The sequence below is a fragment of the Siphateles boraxobius genome, unplaced genomic scaffold (genome assembly GCF_051911475.1).
Source record: "Siphateles boraxobius isolate OS27281-9 unplaced genomic scaffold, OSU_SipBor_1 32, whole genome shotgun sequence".
Classification (NCBI taxonomy): Eukaryota; Metazoa; Chordata; class Actinopteri; order Cypriniformes; family Leuciscidae; genus Siphateles; species Siphateles boraxobius.
Window position 1 is genome coordinate 164,966 of NW_027508942.1, and position 10,851 is coordinate 175,816.

The 10,851-nt window shown below is 38.2% G+C and overlaps 1 protein-coding gene across 2 annotated transcripts; it reads right to left on the minus strand.

Annotated features, from left to right (window-relative positions):
• Window positions 1-1,906: 1,906 nt before the first annotated feature.
• nr2f2 (nuclear receptor subfamily 2, group F, member 2) lies at window positions 1,907-9,075 on the minus strand. 2 transcript variants are annotated; one of them, XM_077194399.1, is made up of 3 exons: window positions 7,832-9,075; window positions 6,290-6,817; window positions 1,907-4,409 (listed from the first exon to the last, which is right to left on the minus strand). In XM_077194399.1, the coding sequence occupies exons 1-3, from the start codon at window positions 8,283-8,285 to the stop codon at window positions 4,135-4,137; spliced, it is 1,257 nt and encodes a 418-aa protein (XP_077050514.1). In that variant the 5' UTR covers window positions 8,286-9,075; the 3' UTR covers window positions 1,907-4,134. The 2 variants fall into 2 exon arrangements, with proteins under 2 accessions (XP_077050514.1, XP_077050513.1); XM_077194398.1 differs by having other exon boundaries at window positions 6,290-6,835; window positions 7,832-8,864.
• Window positions 9,076-10,851: the final 1,776 nt, after the last annotated feature.

Genomic DNA, 10,851 nt, shown 5'->3' on the forward strand with positions numbered 1-10,851 from the left:
TCGGTTGGCCAGCCATATCCCATATACTTTTTCCATGAAGAAATAAATAAAAGTGACATTGTACTGAGCGAGACCTCATTAGTTCGTTGTCCGACGCTAATAAAAGAACAGAAGTGCAAATTATAGAGTTCAGCCTCAACACACGCTCTGTCAACTAAAATCAAGCCTGTGAAGCCATGATCCAAATTACTACTAACCTGCTCTGGTAAGCCTATCAAAGCAAAACGAGCATTTAAAGCGAACAAACTGTCAATTCCTCTTTGACAAAATATACAACACAAGATTTAGTGTACGGTGGAATTTGTTGCACAGACTTACATACTGGAATTATTTTTTTTAAAGCATGTAATGCCAACTACTAATAGTATCTGGAGTAGTTAATAGGTCTCATCACTGTTTCATAATTACAAGCCTTCCTCTGCTACGTGCATTAGCGCTCTCATCAAACACACATCCTGGACCACGTTTAAAACAATAACAAACACCCATCAATCATTTCCGGGCATCTAAACAGGCCTTTACCAATAGCCCCGCAACAAACAAACTTACCAGGATTATACACTAGGCTATAACGCTTGCCATAGTTTAAGGGTAGAACTCTGAATCTTTACTGATAAAGCAGCTAAATAAATAAATAAATAGAATTTACATGGAATATAAATAGCGTTAATTTAATATAGCTACGCTCCTATTGTTATTATTATCATTGATGATATTATTATTAGGCCTATTATTACGCAGTTGGGGGAAAAATCAATGGTGGTAGTGGTCTGATTACCATTTCTCAGCCATCATAAGTTACTTTAGCCTATCCTCAGTTTGTCTGATCTAATATCAAAACTAGGTGTCTTTGGGTCAGGATGTTTCTTTTTATTTTGTCAAAGCTATACCAAATAAGTAGAATTTGAAAAAAGAGGAGAAACTAACGAGTTCGCAATGGTCTTGTTAAATTGCGCTAAAAAAGAAAAGTTTTAATTACACTGGCTATGAAAATATGAAGTATATCTCAGAATTTTAGGACTCTTGGACTCCAGACAAAAACTTTAACACGGTTGCTGTCTAGATTTTTTTTGGGCCCTTGGTGTCGATTGAGGGGCCTTTTCTCCCAGCAATGTGGTTTCAATTACAAGACACCGCTTTGCTCCGGGGAGCCGTATAGCTTGCGTTGGATTGCAAGACGCCATATTGACTCAACTAATAGGACACCAAGTTGAAGGTGCAGTTTACAGGATAGCTTCACACGCTTGGTGTCCTCTAACAGATAGCCCTGAATGTGACACATAAAATACTGCTTTCGAGGTAGAACAAACAGTGGGCTGCATTTTGTCATTTGTCACGCTTACAACAAGATGGCATTTCATTTGACATGTATTGAACGTCCAATGTTCGCATTTCATCGCGACTTCAGTTCCGACGTGCCAGTACCTGCTCTGAGAAGATTTTATGTATTTAGATTGAAAGTGATACCCAACAAGGCAATGAGCAAGAACATCTGCGCATATACACAAAAGCTATACCTGGTAAGTAGGGATGACATGATACTTGAAATTTCCTTATTTTTTTAATCAAAGATGGATGAATGGTGATGTGTAAAAAGTAAAGTGTTAGAGGGCAAATCAAAGGGATATTTCACACTTGAAACTGCAGCACTTTGCACGTGTATTTACATAGCCAAATGTAGACGTAACCTGGACAATTTCCCATGCCAAAACTCGGAGTTACCCTCGCACCCCCAACTCTCTCTCTCTCTCTCTCTCTCTCTCTCTCTCTCTCTCTCTCTCTCTCTCTCTCTCTCTCTCTCTCTCTCACACACACACACACACACACACACACACACACACACACAAACCCAAGCAGTTTGAGACAGATTTGTCCGCTAGTCATGAATAACACAACAATGAAAGCCTTTTGATTTCAAATTCATAAATTATAATTTAATACCAAGAACAAATTTACAGCAGAATGCTTGTTTACAATAAGCTAACACAAACAAACAAGAATTGTTTTCAACTATAAACTTCCACACACACTCACGTATATCACTTGCAATTAATAATAATCAATAATAATAAAAAAGTATCTATACGTTATCAATACCCTGCAGTAATATATTTTATATATTTATATAAAAACGTGGGTCAGTTTAAACTGTTCATAATTACAATCATGTATCATTCACTGGTCCATATGTGGCAGAGAACAGCCCAAATAACTGTTCAATCAACTACACAATATGATCCCTTTTTATCCAATCACAACATGGTGTCTTGTGTGTTGAAGAAAAGCCTCAAAACAAGGACGAAATTGCAAGCTTTCACACATACACACACAAGGCATCTGTTACAGACCGAAAAGGAGCAGAACACCAAGTCAAAATAGCCACCCCTTTCCAAACCAGCTCACCCTGTTAAGTGTCAACCTATCGTCGAACGTTTTTTTTTTTTCAAATTTTTTGTCTTTTTAAATACAAGGGCTAGTGTACTGAATGCACAGATTATATCTATACAGTCAAAAACATTTACATTTATATATATATATCAAAGATAAAATAGGTTAGCGACCTGTGGCCATGCATTCACAGTCTAAATACATGAAAAAAAAAAAAAAACATTTGTCTTAATATGTATGTACATTACAACCAGAACTTTCAGTGCTACTAGCTAAGTCTGTCACTCATTTGAAGACATTTGTATTACCGAAAAAATTGGCAACCACAGTTTTATTCTTAATCACATATACGTTGTATAAAGAAAATGTTCTTGAAATTAATTGACCTATATTTACAAGAATACTGCCTCTACTTGTGTTTTTTTCCCTCAAGTGAAATGAACAATTATAAGACTTACTTTGTAAATTCTAAGCGTGTTCCCCATGGTGTATAGACTTCAGTAACCGTTAATAACACATTTGCGCTGTACAGGCACTTTAATGCTTTCAGTGTTGAGGGACATTTATAGGGACGTCTTATTAATACTGCTGCTTTATCATTAAAAGAATGATGACCCATCATCTCCCCCCACGTTCAAAATACAGTTTACTGTTGCAAAACACGTGAGCGAGAATTCTCATGTGCATGCGCAACTTAATCCATTTGAAAATATTAAGTGGGGGTCTCCTTAACTGTAAAATCCGACACTTTGTTCTACTATTTGCATTACAGGCTGTCGACCATCCCCAAATCCAAATATAAAAAAATATTAAAAAAAATGGAGACAGGTCAAAACTTTCAACAACAAAAATAACCGGTGACATTTTGCAAACACTTTTATGGCGCATATAACAAAATGATAGTTTTGCTCCTGCATCCATTTCGGAAGATTATGATTTGGGGGGTGTCTATATCAGGCAGAAGAGTGGTATGAAATGATGCATTACTAGTGCTCTGGCATTTTGTGGATATAAGTTTGAGTTGATTATGAAAATAATCCCTACTCTTGCTCATTAAGGGACATCAATAGAGTAAGTGCGCTTGCAGCATTAAGCATAGCCTATATTGCTGTGGATTTAGTTTTAATTCTCGAAGAACGTCTTTACATTCTGAACTGTTTTAGAAGAAGCCATGGTTATTAGAAAAACAGCAAAAAAATAAAATAAAAAATTAAAATAAACAACTGCATACTACAGAATCACATAGGCCGGTTTGGAACCAGAAAGGAGAAACAAAAACAAAACAAAAAATTACAAAAACAGCTATAGATACATGGACACAGGACAATATAGCAATTTAGAAAAGCAACCTTTTTTTCTTCTTTCTTAATTTTTCCAAATTGTCGCTTAAATGCACTTTTTAGTTTTGCTGTCCAGAAAGGATTATGAAAATCCTTGAATTATTTTCTTTAGTCTTTTTTCTTTTGTATTAATTTTAGTGGGTTATTTATTTCTTCATTTTTGTATTTTTTTCTTTTTTACAAAAACAACAAACAAACAAACAAAAAAACATTAGAACCAACTGTTCAGAATGACACAGGGAGCAATCTCTGGATTTCGAGGCTTCACTGAATGTCTCAATTTTAAAATTCACAGTCATTGTATGAAAGTCTTTCTTCGTGAAAGTAAACTCGTGTAACAGCCGTTTCCTTCTACAAAAGAAGCGCTAACTATTGTAGTCACAGCCCCTTTGATCACTCCTTCTGCCTACTGAATCGACATGTAAGGCCAGTTAAAACTGCTCCCCGACAGCAACATATCCCTGATGAGGGTTTCAATTGGGGTTTTACCTACCAATCGGACGAAAAATAATTGCTCTATGACCGAAGAGGAGACTGTACGGAGAGAGGGCAAGCGCAGTAATAACTTCCCAAATCGAGTTGGCTGGTTGGGATACTGGCTCCGAACGTACTCCTCCAGAGCGCACTGGGACTTCTCTTGCAAACTTTCCACATGGGCCACATCTGACAGGCCACAAGCATCTATAAGGAATGGAGAGATAATCAAATGTTTATTACATTAACTGCACACCTGGACAGTTCATTTACAAAACGGCAAGTTGTTTACAGTAACACATAGCCTACTATTTAATTTAAGTACGCAATTACGTACTGCACAATACACATCATATAACAAACGCAAGGCACAAAAATCACATGTGCCATTCGAGCTAACTTTAGTTTATTAGAGATACATTCAAACTCTGGAGTTGTGCTGGTCTTCTTTTTTTTAATTATTTTTATTTTTATTATAAACATAGACCTAATTGAGTGTGCATTCCATTGTATGAGTAACAACGTTTTTAAAACCTTTTGAATCTTGATGCATCTAATCCCCATAAAAAGGACAATTTAGCAGCATGTGGGTAATAATATTATGGCAAAAAAAAAAATGAACACAGAAGAGCAATGTAAACAAAAAATAATGTTAAGAAATTTAAAGACTAAGTGTATAATAGGCTACTATATCTGCCTTATTTGAGAAAATTTACAGACGCTGCGAAACCTTAAGTCCTGAACTTTTAGACAATATTGAAAGTTGTTTTTAAAGAACGACAACAAACTCGAGAAAGCAAGCTACCCACAAGAGGTGGTAGAAGACTGTAAATCAATAAAGCGATTGCAAAACGCTGCCCTACATGACATCAACTTTTAAAAATAGCATGTTAGGAACAGTTCCGTTGATATTTTTTATTTTAGGTTTTGATTCATTTATATTTTATTGTCGTAGGGAACATATCTGTAAATAAATTAAAACAGCGTATTTGCATACTGTGGTAATAGCCTAGCTATTTATTGTGCAACTGGTAGGCTACTAAACCTTTCCCAGTCATAAATTTCCGAAAGAATATATTCGCCATTAAATCTGTAAAACTTTTTCGCTTTAGCTCTCTGATACACAAATAAAGAAAGGAAGTCGGGGTCATGACCCAGTTCTGGAACGAGTCCAGCATGTGTCGTGGATCCCTAGATCATCCTAACAAAACAAGGAAGAACTGTGAGCTTTTAACAACGCACAGAAATGTCTTGTCGACACTCCACACTAAAGGACGATTAAACAAAAGTTTGGTGTTTATCGCAACGTGAATATATCAATCAATTTAAACGATCGGCTCCAATGTGAAGCTGGGCTGTGATGTGTGTAAACGGAGCATTAGGCCTTTCTTCCCTTTCCTACAGCCTCACACCCTCCCTTCGAGATGACATCCTTAATATCTGTCATTGCAAATAAATAGAAATAATTGATTGCCCTTCAATATCATATTATGTTGATGTATTGTGGAACTACAACAAATAATGATTAAAGCTCCAATTTAGACTTTGTAAGTCGATAGTGCTCATTTTCTGACATTATTTGTATTTACATTTGTTTTTATCAAAACTACGTAATAGGCGTTATAGTTAAAAGTAGGCTATAGCCTATCTTCTATTATTTTTTACGCGTATAAATATGTTTTTTAATGTATATTTAAAATAATATAAATATGAATATTTTGGCTGTCAGAACATATTAATTCTGTCACCATTTCATTCTTAAAAATAAAATAAATTCTTCAGTGTTAAATACAACTCCAGTGTTCTATTGATGATACGTCGATGCTTTAAAACATTTTTGTCAGATTAAATAATTTTACTTGTTAACTGATTTTTTTTTTTTATCAGAGAGCTCTGTAAAATATTTACACTTAGGCTACGTATCTATTATGACGTGTACATTTGAATACTTAATTCTATCAGATATATAGGCTGAAACTAGCACGTGTATATACTTTCTAGATTTTAATTAAAATACTAAATTATCTTTACTGTAGAAACACAATAAAATAGATGATTAAAAACACGTTTTGAAAATGAAAACTTACCTGAAGTGAATAAAACGATGGCCTTTAAACAACTGTATTCAGCAGAGTCAACGTGCAAAGCTTTGAGCTTTTCTACTTGTTCTTGGAAGATCCTAATGTGGTCCATAAAGGCGACCACTCTGTCCGCAGACATGGGGGAGGCATGGAGCCCAGCCGCCGCCAGAAGTGGAGCCACATGGAGCGGCATGGAGCATTGAGCAGCGTTGAGCACAAACAACTCACTCCAGGTCAACCTCAAAAGGGCAACCTGGTCGGTAATCTGGAGGTCTGGGAAGAAGGGAATATTCCTGGCCCACTCCACCGCACTAAACAGCATCCTGGCTGCCAGTTCACAAATGTTCTCGATGCCCATGATGTTGTTGGGCTGCATGCATTGACTGCCATACCGAGAAGTTGGGTAGGGCTCCGCTCGTAGTAGTAGAGAGATATATCCGGATAAGTAGGAATGGCAGTGCAGTGGGTCCCCATTTGTCAAGGCGAACTGACCATGGTGTGGCTGTGTGGGTGGCATCCGTCCCCTTTGCACGGCTGCAGTAAAAAGAGAAACTGTAGATATTGATGCTTGAATTCTACAACAACAAAATACAGCTTGACCTTGTTTTTTGTTCACTTGTGGTGTGTTGTTACCACACAATTTGTTTAGGGAACTACACCAATAGCAATAATGTAATCAATTAGACTACTATGTCACTTGACACGTGCAGAACTTTTAAACTAACAAAGTAGCCTTCATGATTTTACTGTTAAGTTAAACTATTTAAAGCTAGGCTCTTGATATGCTTACAATAATGTTCTGCACCGTCCACTATACACAAAATAATTATAGACAAACCCTATGTTTAAGTTAATAGAAAAATATATATTGGCAAATGTTTCATTTTAGTGTACTTGTACATTAATTTGTGTTTACGTTTCACAACATGAGCCCAGTGAATACATGCACAAAGAAAGGCATGAATGCTAACCCTTAACCTATTTAGCTAGCGACATAGTCAGTTCTGCTGTCTATTGAGAATCTGCGAGCGAACTGGGTGCTTGGCGGAACGATTATTCGAATAAATACTATGAAAGTCCAATAGTGATTATTATTTACTTTTCTCCTGGAGATGAGCGATGTCGATTGTGGTCTATCTGGAGACCCTAGCCTAGTGTGTGTGTGTGTGTGTGTGTGCGTGAGTGTGTGTGTGATTTTGACGCTGCCTCTCCATACTCCTTCGCCATAACTGCACGGCATATCTGCAGTGATATTATTAAAAATCAACACAAATGACCATATTTTCGTCGGCGAATAAAAGTGATAATCAATTTAACGTTGCGAACATGTAAAATGCGAAATAGAGGCTGTTCATGATTCGAGCATTAAGGGCGCCGTGATAACGCTCACTCTCGACCGCTATAGGCGGTTCCTTCGCGTGCTGTGGTCGGGCAGACTGGGAGAGAAGAGTCGGGGACAAAATACAAGGGGGACGTAGATTGCATGCATTTAATACAGCTACATACAGAAAGACAAAGACATCAGTAAAACAACAAAAATCCGAATACCTTCCCGTCTCATGCCAACTTTGAGGCATTTTTTGAGGCGGCAGTACTGACACTGATTGCGATGGTGCTGGTCAATGGGACAATTCCTGTTGGCACGGCATGTGTAAGTGAGGTTCCTTCGTACGCTCCGTTTGAAAAAGCTTTTACACCCCTCGCAAGTGAACTGGCCATAGTGTTTGCCGCTGGATTTGTCCCCGCAAACCACGCACTCTATATGCTGTGGCTGCTGCTTTTCCGACTGCGTCGTCTGGTTCGTCGGGGTGGACTGTGTGTTGTTGTTCGGGGGTCCTTGAACGGGTGTCTGAGGGGTCGGAGGGGCAACCTGAGAGGCCGTTAGACCCAGCTGGCCTGGTTGAGGGGTCGGAAGGGATAGTCCTCCTTGGGCTTGCGATGAGAGAGTGCCCTGGGTCTCGGCCACATCGTCCTGGGAGCCTCTCCACACTACCATTGCCATATCTATCAGTCAACGTTAACAAAAACTTTTTGTTCCCCGTTTTTGGTTTCGGAATGCTTTGTTTAAAAAAAAAAACAGTAACGAAGCACGGTGCCTTTATCACTTAGCAAGATAAAATAAATAATTCAGGATCGGCGCGGTCGGTTAGAGTCTGAATGTCCGTTCAAAGTTGCGTACCGACGGCAAACAGCAGTCTATTTCTTGACTGAAATAGCGTTACCTGACATGTGGTTAAAACTGAAGCAAAGACGAGCCGAGCCTTGCTCTTAGAGGCCAAGTCCAGGGGCACTTGCAGTCATCCATCCAGTAAACCCATCAAGGATAAAACGGAAAATAAACACGGCGGAAGAAGATATGAACAGAGCAGGACAGATAACTTCACGCGTGTAGCGACGTTCGCACGCACAGAAACACGGAGCTTTCAAAGATACTTGCGAAGCGCGAGAAGTTCCAGCGTGAAGTCTTGAAGAAAAACCAACAACTGGCCAAAAAATATTGCTGCTTCTTCCTTTTCTTCAGACGAGGTAGCGCTAGCAGCCGCGCGCAGTTGCAGCCAATGCTCGAGTCAAATATGAAGTCAACTCTCCGGCAAGCAGGACTGATAATATAACAAAAAGATCACAACCTATAGAACCTCCTTCATGCGCGTAAAAATAATAAGAGAGAGAACAGAGAATCAAAGTGATCAAATATGTTAAAAAGGGGGAGGTTAGGAAGTGACTGCGATTTGTAGGCGCTGGGCTGGCAGAATGCTTTCTCTCTGATCAGCTCACTGAGCTCTCTATATAGTGAACTTTGACACGACTGCTGCAACTTAGCACACGTTACCATGGTGATGAGTTGCCATATATGGAAAGTGACTGTGTTTGACTGGTCAGAGCTCACGGACCTCCCCCTGAACCCCATTGGCTAGTCGGCACTTGTGCTACTTGGTTCTTTGCCAAAGCCAGGAATAAGGGCAGAGGAGCCGCTTGGTCCTAAAGAGAGTAGGACACAGTTCGATGCAAAATCATCGCAATACATGTGTTCAATATTTAGATTTATTTCAAATAAAATCCACGATTGGAATATCTATTAAAACCGCTTTACATAGCCTACTACAGAGGCCCAAGGCTTAACAAAATCAATATTAGCCTGTGACTAATTCAAAATTATTAGTATTTTTAAAATAATAGACTCGGCTACATTTCCTCTTATCTGGCCACTGAATAATATGAAATATCTCCGGGATAATAATATTTCTGTTATGATATTTCACATTTTCAAAGCGTGTTACATGCATTTTTGTTACATTTATCCTATAGACTAGCCGCATTTGGTCAGATCCCAGATCCCATTTATCCGCATTAACGCCTCGTTATAAATCATGAAACTGCATATAATTTATCAAGTCAATAATGCACTGACAAATACATTTAAAACAGAGACATTCCACGAGGGAACAAGCAATGTGCGCGAGAGGCTATTGATATAAGTTCGCACTATAATCAAGATACGTTAATGCGAAACACTACTTTGTAAGAACACAGAGACAGAAAAAAATACTAAATTCATTAACAGTCAACAATAGTCACAATTGATGCAAGCTGTATTTTTGTGAATATTCTGTTTGCTTAATTTTATCTGAATATGAAGACCTCATATTGCGTTTATTTTATATAGGCTACCAATCCATTAATTAGCCTATAGTCCAAAATACCAATTATATTGGCGTAACACTTAGGCTATTATATTATCTTTAAGTCGTTTATGCAAGTCGACTGACTTTACGTGCATAATTCATTCATTCATATAGTTCCAAAAGAAAAGAAAAAAAAAACGAAAAGGAAAAATAGTGATGATTATTGACGTTTATATCGTTAGCTACACAATTTACAGTATACTTACGGAAACTAGCATTAATTGTCACATACCCTATGTATGCTATTCTCATCATGACTACAAGCAATAAAGTAGCCTAATGAATATTAGTCGTAACTTGTCATTATAATGCAATGATGTAGGCCTATATGTATATCGCAAGTCACACGGCTCGCAATATAGCTACACTAAGTTATTTATGCAGAGATGCAGCATTCAATGTAGGCTATTCTCATACAACAAAAGAAAATGTTTGTATCACTGTGCTTTTAGGGCCTTGACTCATAGGCCACAGATATCTTAGTGGAGTTAATAAAATATCCCATATCTTCCTCCAATTGATAATTGATGGGTTTAAAACACACTCAAAACGTTAAAAAAGCACGCAAACATAAGATAAGAATGCTGCTCATTGAGAAAGCAGAAGCCCAGAAGTCTTATGTTAATTGCCATAGATGTTCGCAGGGAGCCTCGGGTGGTCAGATGAGGGGTCTCCCTTTTCGCTCCTCGGGTTATAAGTCAGAGCACTTTTTTAAAGCTCGCTTGTTGTCTACTTTCTCTGTCATCGGGGGTTGTCAGAGTTGGGTCCACTGAAAAACGTACAGTGCTAAATCACTGCATATGCTGCCTCGGAGGAAAAATGCTGAAGACTGGACGTACAACAGTATATGGGCGCCCCCTAGCGTTTGGATTATTTCTGCCTGAA

Coding starts and splice junctions, on each gene's coding strand:
- nr2f2 (XM_077194398.1), bottom strand. CDS start 8,285: ATGGCAATGGTAGTGTGGAGAGGCTCCCAGGACGATGTGGCCGAGACC. Junction 6,836..7,831: donor AGTTGGCATGAGACGGGAAG/GTATTCGGATTT, acceptor CAATATCTACAG/TTTCTCTTTTTACTGCAGCC. Junction 4,410..6,289: donor CATCGTTTTATTCACTTCAG/GTAAGTTTTCAT, acceptor CATTCCTTATAG/ATGCTTGTGGCCTGTCAGAT.